Source organism: Bombyx mori, chromosome 17 (assembly GCF_030269925.1).
Source record: "Bombyx mori chromosome 17, ASM3026992v2".
NCBI classification, from domain to species: Eukaryota; Metazoa; Arthropoda; class Insecta; order Lepidoptera; family Bombycidae; genus Bombyx; species Bombyx mori.
Window position 1 is genome coordinate 8,247,239 of NC_085123.1, and position 26,634 is coordinate 8,273,872.

Consider the following 26,634-nt stretch of genomic DNA (forward strand, 5'->3'; position numbering starts at 1 on the left):
GTCGCGTGTGCCGCTGTACCGCAATATGGACAACATAAATCAGCTAATTAACTCCCAACCCTTATTAACGACATAAATTTCGCGCTACGGAGCACACTCGAGATGTGATGTGGGTTTAATATGCGCATAACGCACTCAAGTGACGTCTAGAGACGAAACGATGTCGGCAAATGTCGAAGACTTTAGGCATTATGGTCTTAATTTGCATTTTGTACTGAACTTACAACACGTGAGTTTAGCTCATCAGTACTTATTGTATAACGAGGAAAGGACAAGACGTTTCAAGATGTTCCTCTGTGTTTGTTTTCTTCTTTTAAATACAAAGCTATTACAAAAAGGATCAAACTACGTTTTTGTAGCGGCACTTATCAACGATGTCACATTGAGTGCTCTGCGTCGCGTGGCCAGACCCATTTACCCGGTTATAAAATTGTGAATCATCGGATCCTTGGTTTATCGGAGCGGATCGTGGGCCCAGATGGCGGCAACGCACTATTCTATATTACAACATTACTCCCCTAATTTAGGGATTTATGATCAGTCCTTTAGCGAGTGAGTCGGAGGACAGAATGAAAAATTCTTATATAAATGAATCGATGGCAAAAACTTTGATATTATGAAAGGTCCCGACCGGTGAAGTGGAAACGGAAAACAGGTTTTTCATCAAGCCCGGAGCGAGGTCGAAGATGACTAGTCGATTTAAAAACAGTAAAGAACCGACAGAGCACCGAAATGAATGTTATTGTACCGATAGTAATTTATCAAACCGTCTGAGAATCGTACCGACTGACAACCATCGTTTGATACGCTGATACAATGAGAATTACAATTTCGTTACTTTTACACTCGTGATATAAATCTATAGGGATCACTGCACTAGAAAAGATAAATGTTTCGTCTTTGACAGATCGAGTAGCTTCACTTTGAATGATGCCAACGGAATACTAATATTTACTTTTGAACCGAATCTATTAAAGTTGATTGTCTTTTGTTAAAAGGAATAAATGCAATTAGAAGGGTGTCAAGATGAAAGAGTCATTTTATAAATTAAAAAGTGAATAGACGAATAATGAAAACAAGCGAACAAGCAGAACGTGGAGCGTGACAAAGATAAAAGGAAATTGGTTTGATCTGTGTGTGATACTAAAATATTAGCCTTTACAACATTGAAAGGACCCTCTTCCTTTAGGGGCCGGGCTATGGGGTCGTCATACACGTGTGCATTCAGCCGAGTACACGAACTGAATGATGCTCTTTTATAGTGCATTGATTCAATGAAATAGATTACAGTAAGCCATTTATAATACGTAATAAACTTCAAAGAATTAGTTGCTTATAAATTCAGTTGTACTTTAAGATTTTAGTCACGGCTAGGAGCCCGTGATTGTCGCAGCTTAAAGAAGCTTTTGTCTGAATTAATGTAAATTGTAAAACAGGAACAAAGAGGGTAATTGGTTAAAAACGAAGCATTCCAACAAAAGTTAGATAACACAGTTATCCTATTAGCCAGAACTGTATGCGAACCTGGAACTAATTAGTGAAAAGCCCGCATCGAGTGAGTGTGACTCTATTACGCAAGGGTCTACAACGTCTAGGTTTTTCGGGAAATTGTACCACTTAACTAGGTACTATTTATGGTTTATTAAGTATTTTAAAATAAATACATACAAGTACTTTCTCTACTTATTCACACTTCATTGAATGCTTGAAGTAAAGCGTTAATGACGAAAAAACTGAAGATGCAAAATACGGCAGACTGTGATTGGGAAATGCAGTGATTCCTTGCAGTTGATGGTGATGATGAAACCGGTGATGGAACAAACAATGGAAGTATTGCTATATTGTGATTTGGAATAATTCTAGAGCGCATCACTACTACACCTGCCCTTTGTCTAAGATATTACATAATTACCGTTACTGTGACATTTTTTGTCTTTCATCTATTTATCTTTCTTTTAATTCTTTTCTTTATGTTTGCGTGCGTTTTAATTATATTTAGGTATAAAATCCGAGAGTAGTTATGTAAATAAAATACTTGTTCAGAATTAGGAATTAGTAGACGTCTCATACGATCACCGCAATCATAATCTAGGATCCTAGTTCGTCGTTCAATTTCAAACGCAAATAGAAATAGCTTTAATGGGATTTAGAGGCGACGTAAGCTTCATATCATGTGGAAACACGGGCGCTGTTAGGTGCATGCATAATGCAAAACCCGATCCATTTACTGGAGATTCATGCGGTTTTTTGTAAATACGTATGTGTTTTAGAAAAGTTATATCAGCAATGAAGAAGAAGAAAGTTAGAAATATTTTATTTATTTATTTATTTAGTACGGTATCGCGGCACCTTCTATGAGTTAATATAGGTCAGATTTATTCTAATTAAGTTAATTTATTAATAACTTACAGAAACTCCTATAAAAGCGCTTCACTTCGTTACTGGTGGTAGGACCTCTTGTGAGTCCGCACGGGTGGGTACCACCACCCTGCCTATTTCTGCCGTGAAGCAGTAATGCGTTTCGGTTTGAAGGGTGGGGCAGCCGCTGTAACTATAAGTGAGACCTTAGAACTTATATCTCAAGGTGGCGCATTTACGTTGTGGATGTCTATGGGCTCCGAGGAACCACTTAACACCAGGTGGGCTGTGAACTCGTCCACCCATCTAAGCAATAAAAAAAAATGGAAATCCACACATGCCGTCCGTTTTCTTTCATACATATATAATATATGTATAGACATATTGGCATAGCCCTTGAATGTAGATCTCTCCAATTAAATATCGTCGACATTACCAAAACCTAAAGTACACAAAAACAGTTGTTCATGTCGGTTTGAAGGGTGAGAAAACCCTTTAGCTATTGAGATTTCGACCTCATATTCCAAGATAAGTGTTAGCATTCACGTTGTGATAACTATGAGTTCCGGTAATTACTTAACAATGATGGGCCGCGTGTTCGATGGTCTGTTTAAGTTTAAAAAAAAAACCTGAAAAATAACTCACCACATCTCTAGTCGTAGCGTTCCAACTGACATTCCTTGGCAATACAATAATAATAAAAATTCACGCAAACGTTAAGTACCTCGTAAAACGCTTATTAAAACCGAAGTAGATTGTAAAAATAGGAAGGGAGGAATCATCAAAACAAGCACATTATTACACAGAAGTGTAATACAAAAGTGAATTTGTGTCTTCGAGATTAAAATCGAAGTGGTCTATTTCGTGATCTCCAAAAATGCTTTATTTGGAGTATACGGTGGCGAAGTTAAATATGTATGTCTGCAATATTAATTGTCGTCGTGGCCTAAAGGATAAGACGTCCGGTGCATTCGTTGTTGCGATGCACCGGTGTTCGAATCCCGCAGGCGGGTACAAATTTTTCTAATGAAATACGTACTTAACGAAGGTTCACGATTGACTTTCACGGTGAAGGAATAACATCGTGTAATAAAAATCAAACCCGCAAAATTATAATTTGCGTAATCACTGGTGGTAGGACCTCTTGTGAGTTCGCACGGGTAGATACCACCGCCCTGCCTATTTCTGCCGTGAAGCAGTAATGCGTTTTTGTTTGAAGGGTGGGGTAGCCGTTGTAACTATACTGAGACCTTAGAACTTATATCTCAAGGTGGGTGGCGCATTTACGTTGTAGATGTCTATGGGCTCCAGTAACCATTTAACACCAGGTGGGCAGTGAGCTTGGCCACCCATCTAAGCAATAAAAAAAGAGGTTATGTTCATTTGTTATGTTGAAATGTTTTACATTTTTTGGTTTATCACCTTATCTGTTTGCGTAAAAATGCAGTAAAAAAATTATTGATTGAACTTTCTGTTTTATTTACCTACTGACTAAATTAAATTTAACTTGCATTTGTATCATTTAAAATTTAACGTTTTGATGTGCTGGAAATAAAAGTATTTATTTTGTGGTTACGCATTTTTGTTACATTAACCATCTAATTTGTTTGTTTATAATAATGTATATTTTGAAATCTCGAGAATAGATTAACCATTTTGATTGTCCTTTTCAAATGCTTCTAGCAAGCCTAAACCAAATCTCTCAACTACTGTTTCTTATTAGATATTTAAACCTTTAACAAAAAAGATTTGACCAGCTCTTCAATATCGATGAAGCGAGGGAAAACCTTAAAAATAAAATACAATAATGTTGACCATACGTTTGTTTAAGATTAATGACTAACTACAATGTGTTAAGGAGTATGTATAAGAATCACAGTATAAATTTCGTAGCTACTAAGAATTAAAAAAAAAAACCTTCCCGAATAAAAAGCACTTTGTTAGAAAATTTAGCTTTTAATGTTGCCCCAATTCTTTTGTATGCTTACTTCGTTAAACGTACGTGCTATGTTTACGTAAACCTCGAATGCACGTTCGTTGAAAATTTAAATGTAATTTTGTAGAGGCGTTTTTAATACAACAGTAGAATTTACCTTTGACATGATTTCATACTTTTACACAAACTAACCTCTTTCCAAAAACTAGATGATGACCGAGCTTTGCCCGGTTTTTTTCTTTTTGTTTGTTAATTGTGTTTTTTAGAAATTCTATTTAAATACGAATTACATATTGATAAAATGATGAAATATACCAGTGTTATTGTCTTTAAAGCAGTTAGTTGCTCTCAATTAAAAAAAATAGTATTATTATTCGCCAATAGATGTCGGGAAGAGTCATAAATTGGATTATCGATAAAGTTGATTATTGAAAACACGAATAAAACAACATTTTCTGAAAATAAATCGTAGCTAGATCGATTTATCGCCCCCGAAATCCCCTGTATAGGTTATAGGATATAAGATTAAGTAAAAATGGGAATACGCATATATGTAATTTGTTTCTGTAACTAAAACTATTCTATCCGTAACTAAAATTAGTCAAAGACCAATAATACGTTTATTTATTAAGTTTATACATTTATTCGTATAACTAGCTGACCCGGCAGACTTCGTAGTGCCCCAATCAATAAAAAAGACACATCAAGGGGACACATCAAAGGAAAAACAAAATTGTTTGTTTTTATATAATTCCGAGTTTTTTTATATTTTCTCACTTTTTAAACCTTCCCTAGACTTCCACGAATAATTCAAGACCAAAATTAGCCAAATCGGTTCAGCCGTTCTCGAGTTTTAGCGAGACTAACGAACAGCAATTCATTTTTATATATAGAGATAAATAAACTGATATCTTTCGTCCAGAACCCGAATACCAAATATCATTACTGATAAAGATATTGACTTCTACAGAAAATCGAACTTGAACGGTAATCAAACTACTCGATCGGTGATGTAATTTCGAAATACAATTCGAAACTTGTATTTACTGACAATAAATATCATATTACTGTCCGGTAGCCGACAAAATGCGTTCCCGATAGTCATTATAGTGCAGACAATCTAGATTTGAGTTTGCGATGAAAAAGATAATTTATACTAAAAGATTTACTACAAACTTTTTACTGGCTAAATATTCCGACTATTCCGATTTTCTTAACTTATCCCTCCTTGTGTCGTTTTCCTCATTACTGAGGGTCGTGACTCCCCTGCTGCATCAGTTTCTCCCGTACGATTTCCCTCCCATCTGCTGCGATCCTTAGCTTCATGAAGGGCATTGCGGAAGTTGATGTTTAGAGAAGATCGTATTTGGTCCGACCACCTCGTGGCACTGCGTCCTCTGCGACGTTTGCCATCTACCTTTCCTGTATCTACCTTTCTTAACTTATAATTAATTATCTTTATTTCAGATCGGGTCGAGGAGCAGCCTATGCCTGTTCCGAAGGTGAAGGCAACGCTCCGAAGTCATGCTGCGGCCGACCTCCTCTTAGGCTCTGCGTACTGTTCTTAGGAGTTATTGGTGCGTGTCTAGTGGCCGCCGGTGCAGTACTCGGCGCTTTGAGACCACACCCGAGAGCACCACTGACACTGTTACTACTTATGATAGGTGAGTTTCAACCATTGAATTAACATTATACAAATTAGTCAAGAAGATCTCGCATGATATATAGGTATACGTCGACTATTCTTTCTTTTTTTATTGCCACTAAATTTTTCAAGTATATCAGTGTTACAAAGCTTAAAATTGCTTTATTGCTCTTGTGATGTTACGATATTAAATGTAAAACGAAACCTACAAACGTTATTCTGTGAATCCCTTTATAAAAGCCTTGGCATGAGATGGTAGTCTTAACTATGTTGTATAACCCTTGTTCCACCTTTCAAATCGGAACGCTTGAATGCCCCGTATCAGAAATAGGTATTGTGGTGCAAGCTCACAAATCACACTACGTCCTATCACCAGTAATTACGCAAATTTAGACGTTTTCAAGGTTTCATTTTATTATACGATATTATTCCTTCACCGTCTTATTAACCCACGATGACCTACGGTTAAACTTGCAATATTACAAATTTAAATAAGCAGCAATTAATTTAGGTAAATAGTACAATAATAAAGTTAGGTAAATACATCCACACATCGTATATTATTTCTTCAAAAATCTTTAATTTTTTTTTTGAAAGGATTTTATGACCTGGTAACTAAGACCTTTAGGTCATGTCTTATTTTAATTTATATTCTTAATTTTTTGAAAAAAATATATAATGAAGTGAAATGAAATGAAATGAAGATGATTAATTTGAGACATTAATCAACTGGGATGAAATTAAATGAGATGATGTGGGATGACATATGATCTCAGTAAAATGGTGGCCATTAACTGAGATTTTTCAGTGGACTTTTTGGAGGATCCCGAGAAGTTACGTCCAGCGGCTTTGTTTCATTTTCCCACATTTGTGCACTTTCACAAATTCTAAACAGTTAATTAACCACCGTTATTACACATTTAAACCTGAAGAAACTATAATAGACAAAATAAAATAATTCACACAACTTCACTCCTCGCGTTCCCGCCAAAAAAGTCAAAAATCTTTAAAGTATATAGATATAGATTGGTTCTTCTTCTCAATCGTGTCACTCTTGATAGAGTGTTGTCATGTAGTGTTGGAGAGGGGATAGATTTGTTAAATTTACTTATAATTGCACAAAGACTAGATACTAAAACAAAAATAAAAACTTCATAATAACAATAAAGTGAAGAAAAAAAAACAGTTTAGGCGACTTTCGTAACGAAGTATATACTTTTATTATAAACCTCTTTGATCATTAAACAATTTGAAACTCATTTCATGTTCCACGATTTTTACACCCGATTAATGCTCTCCGCTCTAATGAATTGCTTTGTTTAATGAAAGTGCAGAATAATGTTATATTATAATATGTACATTGGATTTTATTCGTTTATTGGAGTTTTGTAGTTTAATTAATCGTATGATATAAAGTATAGCAAAATATACATTTCCAGTAAGATTATTGCTTGGTCTAATATGTTACTTATGTCAATGTGAAAATTTAGAAGATAATATATCGTCTTCTCGCATTAAAACTGTATAGGTAATCTCAAAACTTACTAATTTTACAGGAGAGTGTTTTAAAGGGTTAACATGTAATATTTTTAATACTAATCATATTTGCAACATTTTACCAGTTACATTATCTATCTTTTAAAGTAAGATAAAATTATGTATTAATTTTGTTAGTAGTAGTTAAAACATGGTAAGCTAAAAAAAAAAAAAAAACAAAATGTGTGCAATTCACACGTGGTAGAAGTGAAACCTTCCAAAATTAAAATACAATTATCCTAAACGTCTTAAGTATATGTAAAATTTTGTCATTAGTAAATAATTGTAAGGTAGCGCCCTCTGTGAATTGATATTTTAATTTCACGTATAATCCTAAATTAAAATTCACTACAAGAGCTTTCATACACACGTTAGTATTAAAAAATCTCACAGATGGCGCTGTATTAAATAGTATGTATATTTCTGTCTCATTCTTTGCTGGCTTCATCCTACAAATTTTTGTATTTGTGTCTCTTACCTGTCGTTTTTTCCGTTGCATCCGGTTTGAAATTACAACGATTTTAAAGAAGTTTTCACTTCAAAAAGAAAACTAAACTACGCTCTTTTAACAGTATTTATGAGAAAAACACTGGTGATACCAAATGTTTACTCATATTAACTCAATTTCGAATATTTTTGGAAATTGTATACTTTTAATGCGAAAAGGCGATATGTATATTTTTTAAATTCTATATTTTGCTGAATGAGCTCACGGTTTACTTGTCGTTAAATGGTTACCGGGGCCCATAAACATCACAGTATGAATGCAGTTACCTAGCTTGATACGCGAGGTTGAAGACTCAACGGCTGTCCCGCTTAAAGGTATAAATTTCCTATAGACACAAGTCAGTTGTGTGTGAGTTTCTCGCCGGATCTTCTCAATGGGCTGCGATACCGATCCGGTGGTAGATTCGACGAAGCACTGCTCTTTCCTCTTCTTAGGCACAGTGTTAGCAGTTCTCTCAGCCCGTGTTGAGCCCATGAACTCAACTACCGGTCCGCGAGTAGTTGGAATAGCCCCTTAACCTATCAAAGGTTAGGTAGGAAAAAAGTAAAAATGGGCAAAGTGGTGGTACGTACACGCTTGGACTCACAAGACGCTAAACTACCAATAAAAATATATCTAATATTATTATCTATACTAATATAATCTACAGTGGTTTTTACGGATGTTCCGTTATAACTACTAAACCATGCATCCGATTGACTTCAAACTTGGAATCCATGTAGAAAATACATGTACTTAATGGATAGGTTAATATTTATATGAGTGTTGGACTCCCTACACTAGTTACTAATAAATTAGAAATAATGACTGTGAGAATTAAAAAAAAAATTATACACAACATTATTTTATAAGAGTATTATGCAAATCCGACTGTGAATTTGTATACAGTATGTCTTTATTACTATGTGATATACTTAAAAAAATGAAACTTGTAACTAATCCTCAACGAAAGGCTTGACATAGTCTTTAAGTTAAATTATATATGTATATATGTGTGTAAATTCTATATCTAAATTGGAACTAGTTTTGTAGAGGATACAACAAATGAAATTAGGAAATTATTATTTCAAACTAAGGTTTGTTTGACGCTGAAAACTTGCATTTCCTGAATATTCCTACGAAAATACGAGACTAAAAGCATAGCAAACTCATTCACTTCAGGATTTATAAAATAACTAGTTGCGCCAGTCCGCTTCGCTGGGCATTTAAAATTAACATTATTATTTCACACCCCCACAAGGATTCTAATTATTAACGCCCACGCAACTGGTGTAGGGAGTCCAACACTCATTTAAATATTAGCCTATCCATTAAGTACATGTATTTTCTACAAGGATACCAAGTTTCAAGTCAATCGGATGCATGGTTCAGTAGTTATAACGGAACATCCGTAAAAACCACTGTAGATTTATATATTAGTATAGACTAGTGGTCCTGCAGTAGTCGAAATTCAACTATAATTAATTGGAATTGTAAGTTTATACACTATAGAAAAATATTAATAAAGACTAACAATATTTAATCTAATCTCAATTTGACCACAGACGTCAAGAACAAAAGTTTGACAATAAATAAATAGTATGCATGCGTGTGTGTGTCAAATACATGGTAGCGTGTGTAATGTTTTCTTTATTGATTTAATGTATATTTTATGCATTATTTAAAAAAAATATTAGCATTGTGCACTTCTCTATATTCTCTATAAGTGTGGAAAATTTTATACTCCCCCGTCCGCGCAATTTTCGTAAAAAGGGATACCAAGTTTTTGCTTCACGTATTAATATATAGATATTATTAGCATTGTGCACTTTTTCTCTATTATCTCTATAAGTGTGGAAAATTTCATACTCCCCAGTCCGCGCAATTTTCGTAAAAAGGGATACAAAGTTTTTGCTTCACGTGTTAATATATAGAAGATATAGATGTCATAAATGTGTACAGGTGTATTTATTATACGCTTTACGTTTGACAATAACAAGTTTGTCCGAAACGTTCAAATCTCATTACATGATTCGCGTCGGTTCCGCCCTTCAACGTTCCAAGTTTTCAATTAAACTTCAAATGAGTTTTGGAACGGAATTAATTGGATTTTCATTAGCGTTCGGGACAAATGATATTGTTGCCTGCTCTAATGTCTCAGCCAAAGGGCAATTTGTACACGTCACTCTTACCTTTATTGATAGTTCGAGTTTTGAAATAAAGATTATATTTGTGTGTACGTTGGCGTAAAAGACGAGGCTGTTACTACAAATTGAATATTCCCCCCACTTCGAGATATGAGCTCACTGTTTTATTGGAATATAAACATACCTTCAAATTGAAACGAGTCATAAAAATTTACAGAATGATGGACCCAAGCTTATAAGCAATTCCAATAATCGTCATAGAAAATAGATGGAGGATTAAGGATAGTACTGTAAATAGCTAGAATGGAATGGTACTAAATGTTTTTATTTTTATTTAGTGCTTATATGGGTGGACGAACTCACAGCCCACCTGGTGTTAAGTGGTCACTGGAGCCCATAGACATCTACAACGTAAATCCGCCACCCATTTTGAGATATAAGTTCTAAGGTCTCAGTTTAGTTACAACGGCTGCCCCACCCTTCAAACCGAAACGCATTACTGCTTCACGGCAGAAATAAGCAGGGTGGTGGTACCTACCCTTGCGGACTTACAAGAGGTCCTACCATCAGTTAATATTCCAGGCCATCATCGCACTTCCGTACTTTCTGTTAAACGGCCGCGCAGACCTATTGGTACAGAGGTAATTCAAGATCATTCTGGCTGAATTTTTTTTTTTCTGAGATTTTGGATGGCTTCATTTTCTCTTTTAAGCCCCGATCCACAATCTGACAGCCAGCTCGTCATTAGATTTTAAATTTTACTACACTAATCATAAACATTTCGTACATGCAATATTTACATTTTTAATAGCATCGTGCAAAAACTACAAGGCTTTTCGAAGATTTTTGTTCATAGTAATATATTTTAATTAAAATTACGACATATGCATTTCACAATGGAGTGTGTCGTTCGAAATGAGGGCCGAATATAATTAAGAACAGTCGCTGAATAATAGTTGCTCCGTGCTGTTTGTAAACTGACCCGGGATAACACGCTGCGAATATTAGATTCTTTTGTTATCCACATTTAATTAAAACATATGGTCCGTGTATTCGGAAATGAATGTTAATCATTAATTAGATCTATTTGAACTTCATAATATCAAATTGGTAATGAAGATTGCGTTTTTTTAACGAATTTTAGTGTTTTCTTAAGTAGGTAGGATATTTTATAGCTCACGACCTAAGTCACAATTGGTGATGGCTCTTCAAAACGCTTTTATCAGATGATATCATTATGTAAATACGTCCACTACTAGCTATCAGACACGAAGTCTAACTATTAGAATATGAAGGTAAAAATAGAAGCGCATTAAAAAATGACTATTCTCCACACCGGAGCCCATGTCTGCTTCTCGAGATCTATTATTCATTGGTATTCTTTAGGATCCCTACACAATGAAAGTTGTTTAATAGTACTAAATGACACGGTATAATCGCAATACATTGTGCACCAAGGGAGAAAAGTAGGACATTTCCTCCCGCGTGTTTGCTGTTTGTTAACTGTTAACTGTTTTTTAATTTTTAAATATACTACTACTAATTGAATAAGAATTGTCTGATGAACTCATCTTTGTTTAATTCTTCACTATTAAATTTTATTGCTTTTTGTTTATTTCACTTTTACACTAAATACAATATTGCAAATTACCCGAGCACAACAATGGCGGAGAATTTTAGGTGCGTGAGAGCAGACGTAGACACTAACGCGCATGCGCACTTGTCAGTACCCAGGGAGGAAAAGTTACACTTTCTTCCCTGTACAGCGGGAGGAAAAGTTAGACTTTCTTCCCTGTACAGCGGGACGAAAACCGTACTTTCGGCGTAGATAGGAGAAAAAAACAATTTAACAACTGATACACTATTATTTTTAGATTTAAAAAAACTACGCTAACTTTAAGAAATTCACTATAAAAAAATGAATTCGAATGATAAAGTTGTTGATGAAGTTTTTGAATTCGTTGTTATTTCATTATTTCCAGGCATAGGAGTGGTGTTAGTAACCGCAGCGGGACTTGCATGGAGATTAGGGGCTCGTGACGCTCCATGCGCTTTACTGGGCCTCAGGCGGACATCTTGTAGGCGACTGGTGCCGCGGCTACCACCCAGCTATGCCAGACCGCACCATCCTTACGCTGCTATGCTGTACCCTGAGTTTCAATACAGGCCCCCACCGCCGACGTATCAGGCCTCGATGCAGGAATACAGACTCAGGTAATCATTTTATTAAGTTACTTTTTAAATATATGTTTTAACAGGTTTACTGGTGGTAGGGTCTCTTGTGAGTCCGCGCGGGTGGGTACCACCGCCCTGCCTATTTCTGCCGTGAAGCAGTAATGCGTTTCGGTTTGAAGGGTGGGGCAGCCGTTGTAACTATACTTGAAACCTTAGAACTTATATCTCAAGGTGGGTGGTGCATTTACGTTGTGGATGTCTATGGGCTCCAGTAACCACTTAACACCACGTGGGCTGTGAGCTCGTCCACCTATCTAAGCCATAAAAAAAAACGCGAATACCACCGCGCGTACTGACTCGTAAGTTTCCAGTCACACCTGGTTTAGAAGAGACTGTTATCCTTCATAACCTCGTCCTCAATCAATCCTTTTTTTTTCCTACCTATGCTGAATTCCTTGAGAGGCTATATCAGCTTCACCCTACCGTGTAGGTGAGCTCACGGGGCTCAAACTGGAGTGGTACTAACACTGGCTCTAGCCAGAGCAGTGCTTGGCAGAATCTACCACCGGATCGGAAAAGCGACCTACTGAGAAAATCCGGCGAGAAACTCAGTGGGCTGTGTCTGTGGGTTAAATCAATCCTTATTAACTAAGGATTTGATGTAGTTTTGAGCGTACCTATCCATTTTTTTTTTTCATTTATCCAGATTATAGATGTGAGTGAGAAGTATCTGGAGTTATTCTGCTACTAAGTATGTCCATCGAACGAAACTTCGGCTATTACATAATTTTGTAATAATTGAAGGACCTCGAAACGAATTAACTTATTGGATTTTGTCAAAGCGGCTTTGTCTAAGAGCATTAACGGACAGAACCAACACAGTATTATGCGAACTTGACGTAAATACCTTTAAGGCCTTTATTGGGGAAACATCTCGAAAGTTTTAGTGTATGACGTTGCGCTAATATATTTTGCAATTGACAGTTTATCGAGAACAACTTAAGCTTAGTATCCCGTTGATATATTCGTTCGTATTTATTTATTAATATTTCTATATATATTTCTTCTGTGCGTGTGTTTGTCACTGAACTCCTCCTAAACGGTTGGACCGATTTGAATGAATTTTTGTGTATGCATTCGCAGGACTTCGTCTGTCGGGTCAGCTAGCTGTTATATAAATATATTACAGTACGTTAGAACTTTATCGTACTAAAGTGTCGATTATTGGTTTTAAATCTTCACACGTTGACAAAATACTTGCTTAAATAGGGCGATACTTTTGAAGAAATTGACCGGTCATTGTTCTCGTCGAACCCGTCGCTTGCGACGAAGAGCTCGGCGAGCTAATTAACCCACAGACACAGCCCACTGAATTTCTCGCCGGATCTTTACAGTGGGTCGCGTTTCCGATCCGGCGGTAGATTCTGCGAAGCACTGCTATTGCTAGGGTTAGTGTTAACAACGTCGTCAGGTTTGAGGAGCCCCGTGAGCTCACTTACTTATTAGGTTACGCTGACACACACACAATTTATAAACCGCAACTTTATTTACCTATTACTTTTTTCAATCCGATTTGACTCTTATTACTCGTGTTTTTGATAAACTGTTACATTTTTAGACAACGTGAGAATAAAACATATTTCTTGAACAGGTTGCTTCTGTTGGACAGAAGTGCGCCAGCGGTGTCACCGCCTCCAACGTACAGGTCAAACTCAGCCAGTCTAGTCAGGTACGTTACAGCACTAAGAACCTTATGTAAATGTCATAAGGTTTTTCCTGGAGATTACATTTCAATTGGCACTAAAACTACTCTTATGTAGGCTACTTATGTAGCAATGCGTATAATCCGGCACCTGGTTACGCCGTTTTACACGTAAACGACCGCGTGTTCAGCCGCCTTCAACTCTACCCCTTATTGGTTTATACTAAAACTAGCAGCCCGCTCCGGCTCCGCTCGGGTCTTTAACAAAAATTTCAACGATATTTTAATTTTAAAATAAAAGAACACTTATTGCGGCATTATAATAGTTAGACATATGCTGTCGCAACACTTTTTGTAAATAATAATGTGTTCTACAAAGTCGTAGTACATTATTTTATTCTATTATGAATAGTTTTCGTAGGGCACGCGATGTAAAGAATATTTTAGGTAATTTTTTTACACCTTGGGTTGCATTATTGGAGTTTTAGTAAGGATCCCTATTTTTTTTCAAATAAGATTATGTCACTCAGAAATAGTGTAGCTTCCAAACAGTGAAAGAGTTTTTCAAATCGGTTCAGTAGTTTCGGAGCCTATTCAATACAAACAAACAAACAAATCTTTCCTCTTAATAATATTAGTATAGATGAAATAGCAAATTTTAATGAAGATTAAAATGTATTGTATTTTTTTGTTTGTAGTAGAGGAACTACGGGAGCAGCTTGGTGTGGTTCCGAGTACAGTGGTCCCCCATCGTACAGAGCACCGCGCGCGGATCCGCCCGTCACCGTCACAGACACCATGCCCACCATCACACCCCTCGATCTAAAATACACAGACACCATCGAGTCCTTGCCAAAAACAGAACAAGAAAAAGATCCTGACGAGCACCTGGTTACGATAGTGCACACCGATGCCCAGCCGATCATAGTAACAGTATCCGGATCTCCAGCACTAAACGATACCCATCACCAACCGCCTACCGAGATTGATATTTTAGCGCACTTATAACGAAACGGGCCGAATGAGCTCTTAACTGTCTCACAGTGAATAGAACAGGTGGTAAGAATGAATCAATCCTGGGCTTACATCGATCAAGCCGGCTTAGATTGGATTCTCTCTTGTGTCAGAAACAAGCAATAGGCCCCGCGAGAAGGTTTGTGATTGCAGCAACGATTAAAGTGATTGATAAGGACGAAGTATACTCGATATTGAATGTAGGCAAAGAGTGATTTATATTTAGTACCTTGATGAATGTTAATTATTTATATGAAATAATTAACAGAAGTATTTAATAATGCAATTCTAGGAAGCGTCTTTAATTCTGTTTGGAGCCATTCTCGATAGTTTACGGATAAAGTATGCATTAGTACTTTATTTAAAATAAAACTACTTTGAAATTGTATTGCATTAGTAATGTTTCCAAATAGAATTATTAATTTCTAATGTGTTATTATTATTATGTTTAATGGTTTCGAGTACCTTATTTTTGTTATAGCGATAGGTTAATAATGTAAATATTTAAAGCACTGACATATAAAATATATCGTTTGTTTAGAGTTATATGACAAATTATGTGCCGTGTATATATATAATGATTGATACAAATAATTTTAACCGTAAATTTTAGTTGACACGATCTTCTTGATTATTCGAACCAAATCTACCATGATGTACAATTTACGTTAAATCGGACCTATTTTGAATAAGTGTGGTGGGACCTCTTGGATTCACTGGTGGTAGGACCTCTTGGGAGTCCACACGAGTAGGTACCACCACCCCGCCTATTTCCGCCGTGAAGCAGTAATGCGTTTCGGTTCGAAGGGTGGGGTAGCCGTTGTAACTATACTGAGACCTTAGAACTTATATCTCGACGTGGGTGGCGCATTTACGTTGTAGATGTCTATGGGCTCCAGTAACCACTTAACACCAGGCGGGCTGTGAGCTCGTTCATCCATCTAAGCAAAAAAAAAAAAAAGTGTTATAAAATATATTTCACGAAATTATCTTTATCGTTCATAAATTTAAACTTCTCGACGATTTCAGAATAGGATCCGATAAGTTATTTAGTGCCAATGTTACGATTGTATATAAAAGTGAAAAAAAAAAAAAAACTAGATATCAATTTTAAAATTACTACATAATTACAAATCATTTATTAAAATTTTCTTTTTCAATAGACAAACACAATATTCTTAAGTAAGTAACGTTTGGCTTTATGAAATAACCGTGCTAATAACTAAATACCTTGATCATGAAATTAACATCGATGCCTCCAATGAACACTACTCTAACTGAAAATTTCGAAATTTTCGTTTTTCTTGCAAATCGCTTCACTATGTTCAAAGTATTACAATTAATCATTATTGATGGTGTTCGAAGCAAGAGTAAATCAGCTAGTTACACAAAAAAACCCATAAATATATCTGCAATAATAAAGATTCTATCAACTTTTTTCGTTTAAACGCTCCTCCTGTAAATCTACGAATTTGGAGTTAGCGTACTGTTCATTGGAGGCATCGACATATTTTAGAAATGTCAGAGAAACGCTTCTGGAAAATAGTAGGTTACGAAGTCGTGGTAAATTATTCATTTATGTTATGGAAATATAAATGAAGTGGTGTTATATTGTAAATAAGTTTATTTGTATTGTATTAAGAAATAAAGATCCTTAGTGAAACCATAGAATTGTTTTAATTGTTTATCAAAAAAAAAGCTATGAAATGAGGGAACATCATTACTACAACCAACATCGACAACCCATTTTATATCCTCATTAGCTTCAAGTGTTTTTTTTTTTTTTGCACCGGTGCATCGCTTAACACTAATGCACTTATGTCTTATCCTTTAGGCCACGACGACGACATTATATATCATACATAAGTGTAAATATGCATACATACTCTATTCACAAATACAGATATATAAATATATAATATAAGGTTACTTGGATATTTTAGAATATTTAAACTTAAATTTTGAACTAGTTCTCATTTTAGGCAGTTACATCCATTCCGGAAATGCCGTTTAATAGTCTTGATTTCCGGCGTGAAGGACATGACAGTTGCCATTTAATAAATGTACAATTCAGGTATTCGTAAAACCAGGTAGGCGTGAGATCGTCTAACAGACTTGCACAAAATATAAACATAATACAAAATAAAATTTCAAACATTGCCATCGCTTTTATCTGTAAGTATTGTAACAAAGCAAATTAAAATAGTCCATATCTATATATTAATACGTGAAGCAAAAACTTTGTATCGCTTTTTACGAAAATTGTGCGGACGGAGGAGTATTCAATTTTCCACACTTATACAGAATATAGAGAAAAAGTACACAATGCTAATATTTTTTTTAAATAATGCATAAAAGATACATAAAATCAATAAAGAAAACATTACACACACTACATACCATCGATATATTACCACATATCGATGCTACATACCATGTATTTGACGCACACACGCATGCATACTATTTGTTGTCAAACTTTTGTTCTTGACGTCTGTTGTCAAATTGAGATTAAATATTGTTTGTTTTTGTTAATATTTTTTATAGTGTAGTCTTGGCGAAATTTGTGATTATAGAAGTATAAAATACAATCATAATAGTGTACATACTTACAATTCCAATTAATTATAGTCGAATTTCGACTACTGCGGGACCTCTAGTTATCTTAATTTCTTTCAAAAAGCATTTTGCATTCGTTTGTGAGTGTTAATACAATGTAGTCTAAGAATATAACTATATAGAAGCATTATAAATTATCTATGTTTACGTAATAACATTTTCTATTTGTGAATTGACATTCTGTTAAATAACTTTCTCATTGGAACGGAAGTATGACGTAACGTTTTTAATTTTATTAGCAGCGTTTATCTCGACTTCATTCCAGTCTAATTAATAATAAGTTTTATAGTTTCAAAGACAATAAGATGACAGCTTAATGAGTACGGATATGATAACGAATTCCGTGTTAATTCTTTTACATTTTTTTAATGTTAAACTATTTCAACTCAATTCCAATAAAATTTATTTACTTCCACATTTCCTCCTAATGTCGATGTCAACGTCAAATTGAAACGGACGTGTACCTAAATTTTAAGACTAATCATAAAATAGGCGGTCAAAGAAGGTTTTACATTGTCACAAACAAAAAATTGGAATCTGCTTTAACTAAAAACTGATTCATTGAAAACCTCACAATGGTGAAACTAACTGAACAGAAATTGTTCCCGTTCTGAACGTAAATCGAAGCATTGCGACCGAATTTAGGAACAATGGTGCCCTGTAATTATATTGTAAAGCAATTTTGTAGCGACCACGCCGCGATGCGAAAATGAAAATCGGAATGGTAATAATAAAATAAGTAATGGCCGACTACAAAGCGAGCGTAATAAAGCAAAAGTTATGAATGTATAAAAATCTTAATACATCAGATACAGTGTTTTTAGATAGACAATTCCGCTGAGAGCTTATAAGGAAATTACTGTTTTAAGTTTAAAAAAATATAAATTATATGTTTTTAGTTTTTTACTTTATAGAATAAAATTAGAATTAATATTAGTATAGCTATTCTTTCAATATATTTTTTTCCTACCTAAGCTGAGAGCCTTGAGAGGCTATTCCAGCGTAACCTTAACTAGTAGCTCACGGGGCTCAGACCTGACGACGTTGCTAACACGAACCCTGGCAAGAGCCGTGCTTCGCAGAGTCTACCACCAAATCGGAAACGCGACCCACTGAGAAGATCCGGCGAGAAACTCAGTGGGCTGTGTCTGAGGGTTAATTTACCCGCCGTGCCCTTCGTCGCAAGCGACGGGTTCGACGAGAACGATGACCGGGGCTTGAGGTACCTAAAAGTACAGTTATTGGATCGGGAGGATTCAAAATGACGTGTTTGGGGCGACGTCGACTGCTTTCCATTCTGTCCGCAGGATCAGGAATGTAGTTACCGGCGGCCACGATGAGAGGGTTCTCGTGTCGTGCCGGTTTATCGAAGTGGATTCTTTCAAAGTAAGTGTGTCGAGTCGTCGCAAATTTTTCGGTGTATATGAAAGACATTCCAAATTACCATTATATTAAACTTCATCATAGTCGGTTGCTCTTGGCAGAGCAGTCGTGGTCATGTGGAATCTTTGTTTATTATAGCCTAGACAGTTGTTCTCCATAATTTGCAAACTGAGACTTGGCTAACGCACTCGTCAAGTGGGGTTTTGGTAAGGTTTTTTACTTGATCAGTCCAGCGCATGGGGCTTCGTCTTTGGTCTTTTAGTTTACTTTTTGTCTTTTACTTTGGGTCTTTTACTGTTGACCCTAGCCTGAACAACCTCGATAAACTCTACTAGCCGTCGCGATACTTGTCGAAAATGTTGGAGAATCCTGGATTGCACTGTTGACGACAACCTTTGAGATATGTTAAGTTTCCTTTGAGATATGTTAAGTTCCTTTCTATATTTTTGAGTCTGTCCACGGGCGATCGCGTTATGATTGATTATACGGCGTTTATTTCGTCTTCCGAACCAGCAGTGAACCTAGTGAACCTAGGTACCTACCTAGGTCTACTAGGTTCACTGCTGGTTGACTGCTGGACATAGGCTATATATATAAAATTTTCAAAAAAAATTAGGGATCCTTAATGAAACTTGTATGACAACAAGAATGTAACCTAATGTGCAAAAAAAATTACCTAAAATTCTTTACATCGCGTGCGCTACTACTCAAGCGAAGCCGGAGCGGGCCGCTAGTTATTATTAAAAATGTAACACTTAACCTTACCAATTTGTATTATACTTAGACAAGCAAATTATAAATTTATAGGTCCTTACCGAATATTTTAACGCAGCACGCGTAAATTCGGCTGATTTCAAACAAAAAATAACTCACGTCACACTATTATCAATACGTATCTTCTTTTATAGTTTAAGTAGAAAGTTGACATTGATAGGGCGGACTTCGTAGTAGATAAGTCCCGGAAAAGTTTTCCGCAGCGTCTGAATATCAATGGAAAGTATTAGAAAGGGAATTCTAACGTCAAATGTTTCGGGATGTATCGGGACTGCGCGTAGATCCGATTAGGGGATACCAGTGATAGATGTGCGTCCTTTAATAAAACTTACTGCAGTCATTTTATCGTTTTTTTGTATTGTCTATTCCGGTAGTGAATGTATACATACCTACGTGCTAGATAATGTTGAGTTACTTTTTTTTTTTTAATAAAAAAAAATATATAATTTATTTTGCACAGAAAGATCTTGTGTATTATATTTAAAACAGCGATACTGCGTTACATCAGCCTTTCTTTCTTTGGCTACACATTGACGATTGGCGACAGAGGGTAGGAATCAGTGGAAGGCCTACGTTATGAATTAAGATGAGGAAATTACTACAGAGTACGTAGGGGTTGACGACGCCACATACTAATCCCGCATCGACGAATTGGATCACATATTCTATGAGTGTAACCGTCTGTTAGTTACAAGAACGAACATCTTGGGCAATAGATACTGGGAACAATATGTCTATAAGCTCTTTTCTTCAGACACCATTGCAGAATTCATGCGGGCGGAGATAAGGAGTTGGGGACAGGAGATCAGAAAGGTCTAAATACCGGGAAGTTATTTGTCCAGCCAGTCAGTTATAAACATAAGACAAGAGCACGGATTGAGGACGTTATAATTGAAATCTTGGCTCTGAGAGAAATCAAATACCAGTGCCTGTATGTTCTAATTAATGTACGGTTTGATTAGTAATGATAGAATCATCGTGTAAATTTTCTTGCTTTCAAATTGTAAAAAAACATAAAATTAACGTCTCACAATCAAAATTATTTTTTCAGACCAACATCGAGTCAATTAGGGACGATTACATCACGTGTTCAGACAAAAAGGTATCAATTCAAATTCTAAATCTGAAAGAAATAAATATATAAAAAAAATCAGATATGACATACAAGCTGTGTTACCTAACTATTAGAAAAAGAAGGAATTGTGTATCGATTCTAATCGATAGGAAACGATAGCGTGAGAATATCAAGCGCGCCGATAATAATTATTATACTTAGGTACGTCAAAATGACGTGCAAAATTCTACAGGCGTTTTAACTAAAGCCTACTCATACTCGAAAAGAGGCGATTAAGCATCGAACGAATAAATCGCTATTCAATAGAATCGATAAGAGATGCCGATGCGGAGAAATGATTTATTGACTCGGCTCCTAGCCCGCCCGGGCTCGCTAATGGCAGCTGAATAAGCATCCACCACTCAATGTTTGCTTTATTTTTGTTCCTTCTCGTAGACTTTGATAAGTAAATAAAAAGGCACTCAACTGAAAGACACAGTTAAAGGATCTATACAAATAGAAAGATAATTAATCTTTATGTTGCTTAGTTGCTCAAATAAAAACTACAGGCGCTACGCAAATGCTAATGAGGATAAAAGCACTGCAAGCAAAGCACAAGGATGAGATTAACTCAGTAACGGCACTCTTCAATAATAGCAATACGAGATCACATATTACCAACAAAAGTAAGTAGAGATCAAAAAAAAAAACATATAATCATTGTGAAATAGATATCATATTAACGATTTCATTTTTTAATGAATTTTGGATTTTTTTACGCAAGGTACCGTTGGAGTAAAAAATAAGACTGGCCACATGTAATAACTGTATTTAATTAGTTAGTAAAAGGTTATTAAGACAACTGTAATGAAACGCATAAGTATTCACACGCGCCATGTTTATTCTGTAGTGCCGTCTCCCGTACATGTCAACCACAGCTTATTCCAATAAGTATCCTCACATGACATCTCCCTTTCTTTACTCAAATAAGCCTACAAAGTAACCAATTTGAAGTTTTATTTAACTTAGATTCTAACTTAATATAAGACTTGACCCTTTAGCCAACTTGGTTGTTTTACCTGCCTTCCAGACCTTGTTTGCCTTATGTCAGTATTTACATTTTCCAAAGTTACTGACTCCCTATTGCTAGTAGTGTCATTAGACTGTATATTGTCATTGTCACTGCCAATGCCACTACTACCAATTGAATCTTCTATATCACCACTGTTATAGTCTCTTTGTCTATTAGAAGAGCCTTTGTAAATATTGTATCTATTTCTTTTAATCACTTGTCCTTGCTCTGTTAGAATATTGTATGCTCTATGTTTGTTTTTTTGTATTATTTTCCCCCTAAGATTTTCATTTTTACTATCCCTTATAAACACATTTTGACCCTCTGTAAACTCAATTCCTTTTTGATTATTTCTTCTATCATGATAATATTTGTATTTAATTTGCTTTTTCTGCAAACTATTCCTAACTTTCTTTAATTTATTTTTACCTGGCAAAGAAGATCTGGTAGGTAACAAAGTTACTGTTTGTCTTCCTAAGAGTAACTCATTAGGAGACATGTTAATTTCTGAATCTATAGGTGTGTTGCGATATTCCATCAAGGCCATATAAATATCTTTCTGATCAAAATCACATTTTTTAAACATTTTTTTAACAATCTGAATGTGCCGTTCAACCATACCGTTGGACCTCGCATAATATGGACTAGATTTAACTAACTGAAATCCCCATTCTTTCACAAATTCTTGAAATTCGTAACTATTAAACTGTGATGCATCATCTGTACATAGCTTTGTTGGAATACCCCATCTCGCGAACATCTGCTTTAATGCTAATATGTGGCTTTGCGTGGATTGATCCACCATATTTATAATTTCCACATATTTAGTTAAATAATCTACAACCATTAAGTATATATTATTTTTATAGAAGAACATATCAGCTCCTATTATATCCCAGGGTTGTTTCGGTATGTCCCTTAGAATTAGGGTTTCAAATGAATGAGATTTTTGATATTTCAAACATGCTTCACAGTTTCTGATGTGGTCTTCCAGCTCTTTATTCATAAATGGCCAATATAACAATCCTCTTATCTTATTTTTGCATTTTTCTAATCCTAGGTGGTTGTAGTGAATTAAGTTTAATATTTCTTTCCTCAGTGACTTTGGTACAAAAACTGCATTATTTTTAAATATTAACCCATTTGCATAATACAAATCCTCTTTTATAGAATGATAATATTTTAAATCTGTTGGTAATTTTACTTTATCTGGCCATCCCATTTCAATATTTTTTATAATTTTTTGACATTCTTCATCATTTGCAGTTTTTTTTTTAAAATCTTCTAATTTTTGTTCTGTGAATTTTAATCCTTCCGTTATCAAGCAAACATGCAATTCTACATGCTGATCCAAATCTTTATTACATATTTTGTCTGGTAAGCTATTCCTAGACAAGGCGTCAGCTACAAATAATTCTTTTCCTGGTTTATATCTTATTTCCAGGTCATACCCTTGAATTCTCAATCTAAGCCTTTGTAGTCTTAGTGGAGTTTCATTGATTGTTTTTTTAAATATGTATTCTAAAGGCCTATGATCAGATTCAACTATTACATGTTTATCATAAATATATTGATGAAACTTTTCACATCCATATACTATTGCCAACATTTCTTTTTCAATTTGTGCCCATGACTTTTGGCACTCTGTCAAGGTCTTTGACCCATAAGCAACTGGTAAATTATCCTGTAGGAGTACCGCTCCCAACCCTGTGGAGCTACTGTCGACTGAAAGAGTCACTGGTTTGTTGACATCAAAGTATCTGAGCACTGTTGCACTAGTGAGAAATTGTTTTATTTTTTTAAAATCTTCTTTTTGTTTGTCACCCCAAATGTACTCTACGTTTTTTTTTAGCAATTGTCTTAGTGATTCTGTCAATTCTGATGTATTTGGTATAAATTTAGAAATGTATGTTATAATACCCAAGACAGTTTGTAATTCCTTTTTTGTTGTTGGCTCTTTCATGTCCACAATAGCTCGCACTTTTTCTGGGTCTGGCTTAAGGCCCTCACTAGATAGGATATGACCCACATATTTAACCTCTTTTACACCTATGACACATTTCTCTTTATTAAACTTGACCCCAGCCTGCCGAGCCTTTTCTAAAACTTGGAGTAATCTTTCATCATGTGTTTTTTTCGTATCTCCCCATACTAATATTTCATCAACATAAGTTACTACACCCTGTATATCATTGAAAATTTCTGAATAACACTTAGTAAATACCTCAGGGGCAGAATTCAGGCCAAATGGTAACCGCTTAAAACAATATCTTCCAAATTGACCTGCATTGAACGTTGTTAGCAGTTGACTTTCTTCTGCTAACAAAATCTGATAAAATCCTTTGTTTGCATCTAACACTGAGTAATATTTAGCATCAGGCATGGCTGAAGTAAGTTCCTCAAAGGTAGGTATTTTATGACGTTCTCTAATGATACATTTGTTTATATTTTGTGGATCTAAACACAATCTAATTTTATCTTGACTTTTTTTTACAATCACCATAGAGTTAACCCACTCAGTTGGTTCTTGCACTTTCTTTATTACATCAAGTTGCTCCAATCGATCAAGCTCATTTTTTACTTTATCTACTAATTTAAAAGGAATTTTCCTTGGTGGCTCCACTACAGGTGCACAATTGTCTGTTAATTTAATTTTGTATACATAGTTCAATTTTCCTAAGCCATGAAACAAATCTTTGTATTCACCAATGTCCTGAACTACATATTCCTTTGAAATATTTTCAACTTTGTTTATTAAACCCAACTGCACAGCAGCTTTATAGCTCAGCACATTAGTAGTTTTAAATTTTACCACATAAAAGTCAAGTACATACTTTTTTTTATTGAATTTCACTATAGTTTTAGTCATACCTACTGTTTCTATAGTTGAGCCATCAAAGTTTTTTAATTTTGTACAAGTTTCTGTCATTTTTAAGTCTAGTTTTTTCACTATAGCACTAGTCAAAATATTAACCTGCGATCCTGTATCCACTTTGAACTTCATCTTCTGTCCTCTCACTTTTGCCTCAACGATCCAGTCCTCTGTATCAACCTGGCCCACAGTTACTGACCCCACTACTAATGAGTCATCACTATCATCATCGCTGACATACACAGCACCAACTGTTCTGCACATCTGCATGTAATGTCCATATCGATTACACTTAGCACATCTCCTTCCAAAGGCTGGGCAGGATCGATGAGAATGCACTCCTCCGCATCTTTCACAATTATTATTCTTCAGCCTTACTGATCCTTCTGCACTCTTACCTAGATGTTGTTTATTATTAAAACTGGTTTTATTCTGATTAGGCATTCTGCTTCGAGATTCTTGTTTTCTTGTAACAGCTTCAACTGTCTTTTCTGTCATGACTTGAACCTGTTTTGCAGCACTCTCAGCCACTTTACATATTTTCATGCAGCTATCCAATGTTAAGGTCGATTCCTTAAGCAATCTTTCTGTTAATTTGGCATCATTTAAGCCTAATATGATTTGGTCTCTTATTAAGCTTTCTTCTAGGTCTGCAAACCCACAGTCTCCCGCCAATTTTCTCAACGTACAGAAAAATTCATCAAAACTTTCTCCATCTCTCTTTTTTCTGCTGAAGAAGACATGTCTACTAAAAGTTTCATTTCCGGGTGGCGAACAATATTCATTAAACTTCTGTTTTACTTCCACATAAGATAACTTTTCTTTGTTCTTAAAACCATTGTATATGGTTAGTGCTTCTGCACCTAGGCAGTGCAAATAGATTGCCTTTTTCTGCTTATCTTTAATTTTTTCATCACCTTCCGTCCCGCTAGCAATCATATAAATATCATATTGCTGTGTCCATTTTTGAAAATTTTGTTTCAAGTCGCCCATGAGGCATAATGGTGGCGGTGGTTTTAACGAATCCATCTTCCGTTTACAACGGTTTACTTCCACTTAGGTTTTTATATTTATCTCAATAAGTTCTTTAAGTCCTCAGCGCCATGTAATAACTGTATTTAATTAGTTAGTAAAAGGTTATTAAGACAACTGTAATGAAACGCATAAGTATTCACACGCGCCATGTTTATTCTGTAGTGCCGTCTCCCGTACATGTCAACCACAGCTTATTCCAATAAGTATCCTCACATGACACCACATTTCAATAGTTTTTTCGCAAGTGTTTACCGGAGCCCATGGACATCAACTACGTAAATACCGCTGCCTACCGTAAGACATGAGTTCTAATTCTCAGTTCTATAGTACAACGGCTGCCCCAACCTTCAAACTTCTGCTTCAGGGCAGAAATAGACAGCGTGGTGGAACCTACCGGTGGGGGCTCAGATGTCCTAATAACCAGTAAACAACATTCTCTCCAATCGGTAAATAGACGTTCTACCACCGGTTAACATGATTATTAAGATTGTTTACGTCGATCCTTTAATTCAAAGAATATGAATACTTTAGAGTTATTGTGTATCTTTATAATACTATACTAAGAACTAGTTCAGCTATAACACGAAGACTACATTAAATCTGTGTGTTTGAAACTTTTCTCATTTGCATAAGTGGCTTAACCTTCATTCATTTTATATGCAAACCTTGCAGATTTGCCTATGAAATGTTCGCGCCACTCAGAAATATTATATCTGCAGAAACATTTTGCATGTAAACTCACGAATTTCAAATTCAAATCATTTAGTCTTGTGAAATGTGAGATGTTATTAAATTACTACAGATTTTGAAGTTAGACTACCAAAA

At 35.4% G+C, this 26,634-nt stretch overlaps 2 protein-coding genes across 3 annotated transcripts in view; one reads left to right on the forward strand and one right to left on the reverse strand.

The window, feature by feature from the left end:
* LOC101737202 (uncharacterized) overlaps positions 1-16,666 on the forward strand; it is a 171,677-nt gene extending 155,011 nt beyond the window's left edge. The window contains exons 3-6 of one of the 2 annotated variants that reach the window (XM_038016666.2): positions 5,762-5,958; positions 12,092-12,323; positions 13,936-14,013; positions 14,688-16,666. In XM_038016666.2, coding sequence (XP_037872594.1) covers positions 5,762-5,958; positions 12,092-12,323; positions 13,936-14,013; positions 14,688-14,994 — 814 coding nt within the window. In that variant the 3' untranslated portion in view covers positions 14,995-16,666. Of the gene's footprint in view, positions 1-5,761; positions 5,959-12,091; positions 12,324-13,935; positions 14,014-14,684 lie in introns of both variants that reach the window. The other variant, XM_038016665.2, reaches the window with a different exon arrangement.
* Positions 16,667-21,729: 5,063 nt separating this feature from the next.
* LOC119629794 (uncharacterized protein K02A2.6) lies at positions 21,730-25,803 on the reverse strand. Its single transcript, XM_038016972.1, has 3 exons — positions 22,200-25,803; positions 21,910-22,085; positions 21,730-21,822 (listed from the first exon to the last, which is right to left on the reverse strand). The coding sequence occupies exons 1-3, from the start codon at positions 25,801-25,803 to the stop codon at positions 21,730-21,732; spliced, it is 3,873 nt and encodes a 1,290-aa protein (XP_037872900.1).
* Positions 25,804-26,634: the final 831 nt, after the last annotated feature.

Bases quoted from the DNA above. Each gene is read 5' to 3' on its own strand.
- LOC119629794 (XM_038016972.1), bottom strand. From the start codon at position 25,803: ATGGATTCGTTAAAACCACCGCCACCATTATGCCTCATGGGCGACTTG. The intron at 22,086-22,199 runs GTAAAAATGAAA...ATATTTACAAAG, and splicing joins AAATGTGTTTATAAGGGATA to GCTCTTCTAATAGACAAAGA. The intron at 21,823-21,909 runs GTAAAACAACCA...GTTACTTTGTAG, and splicing joins AAACAAGGTCTGGAAGGCAG to GCTTATTTGAGTAAAGAAAG.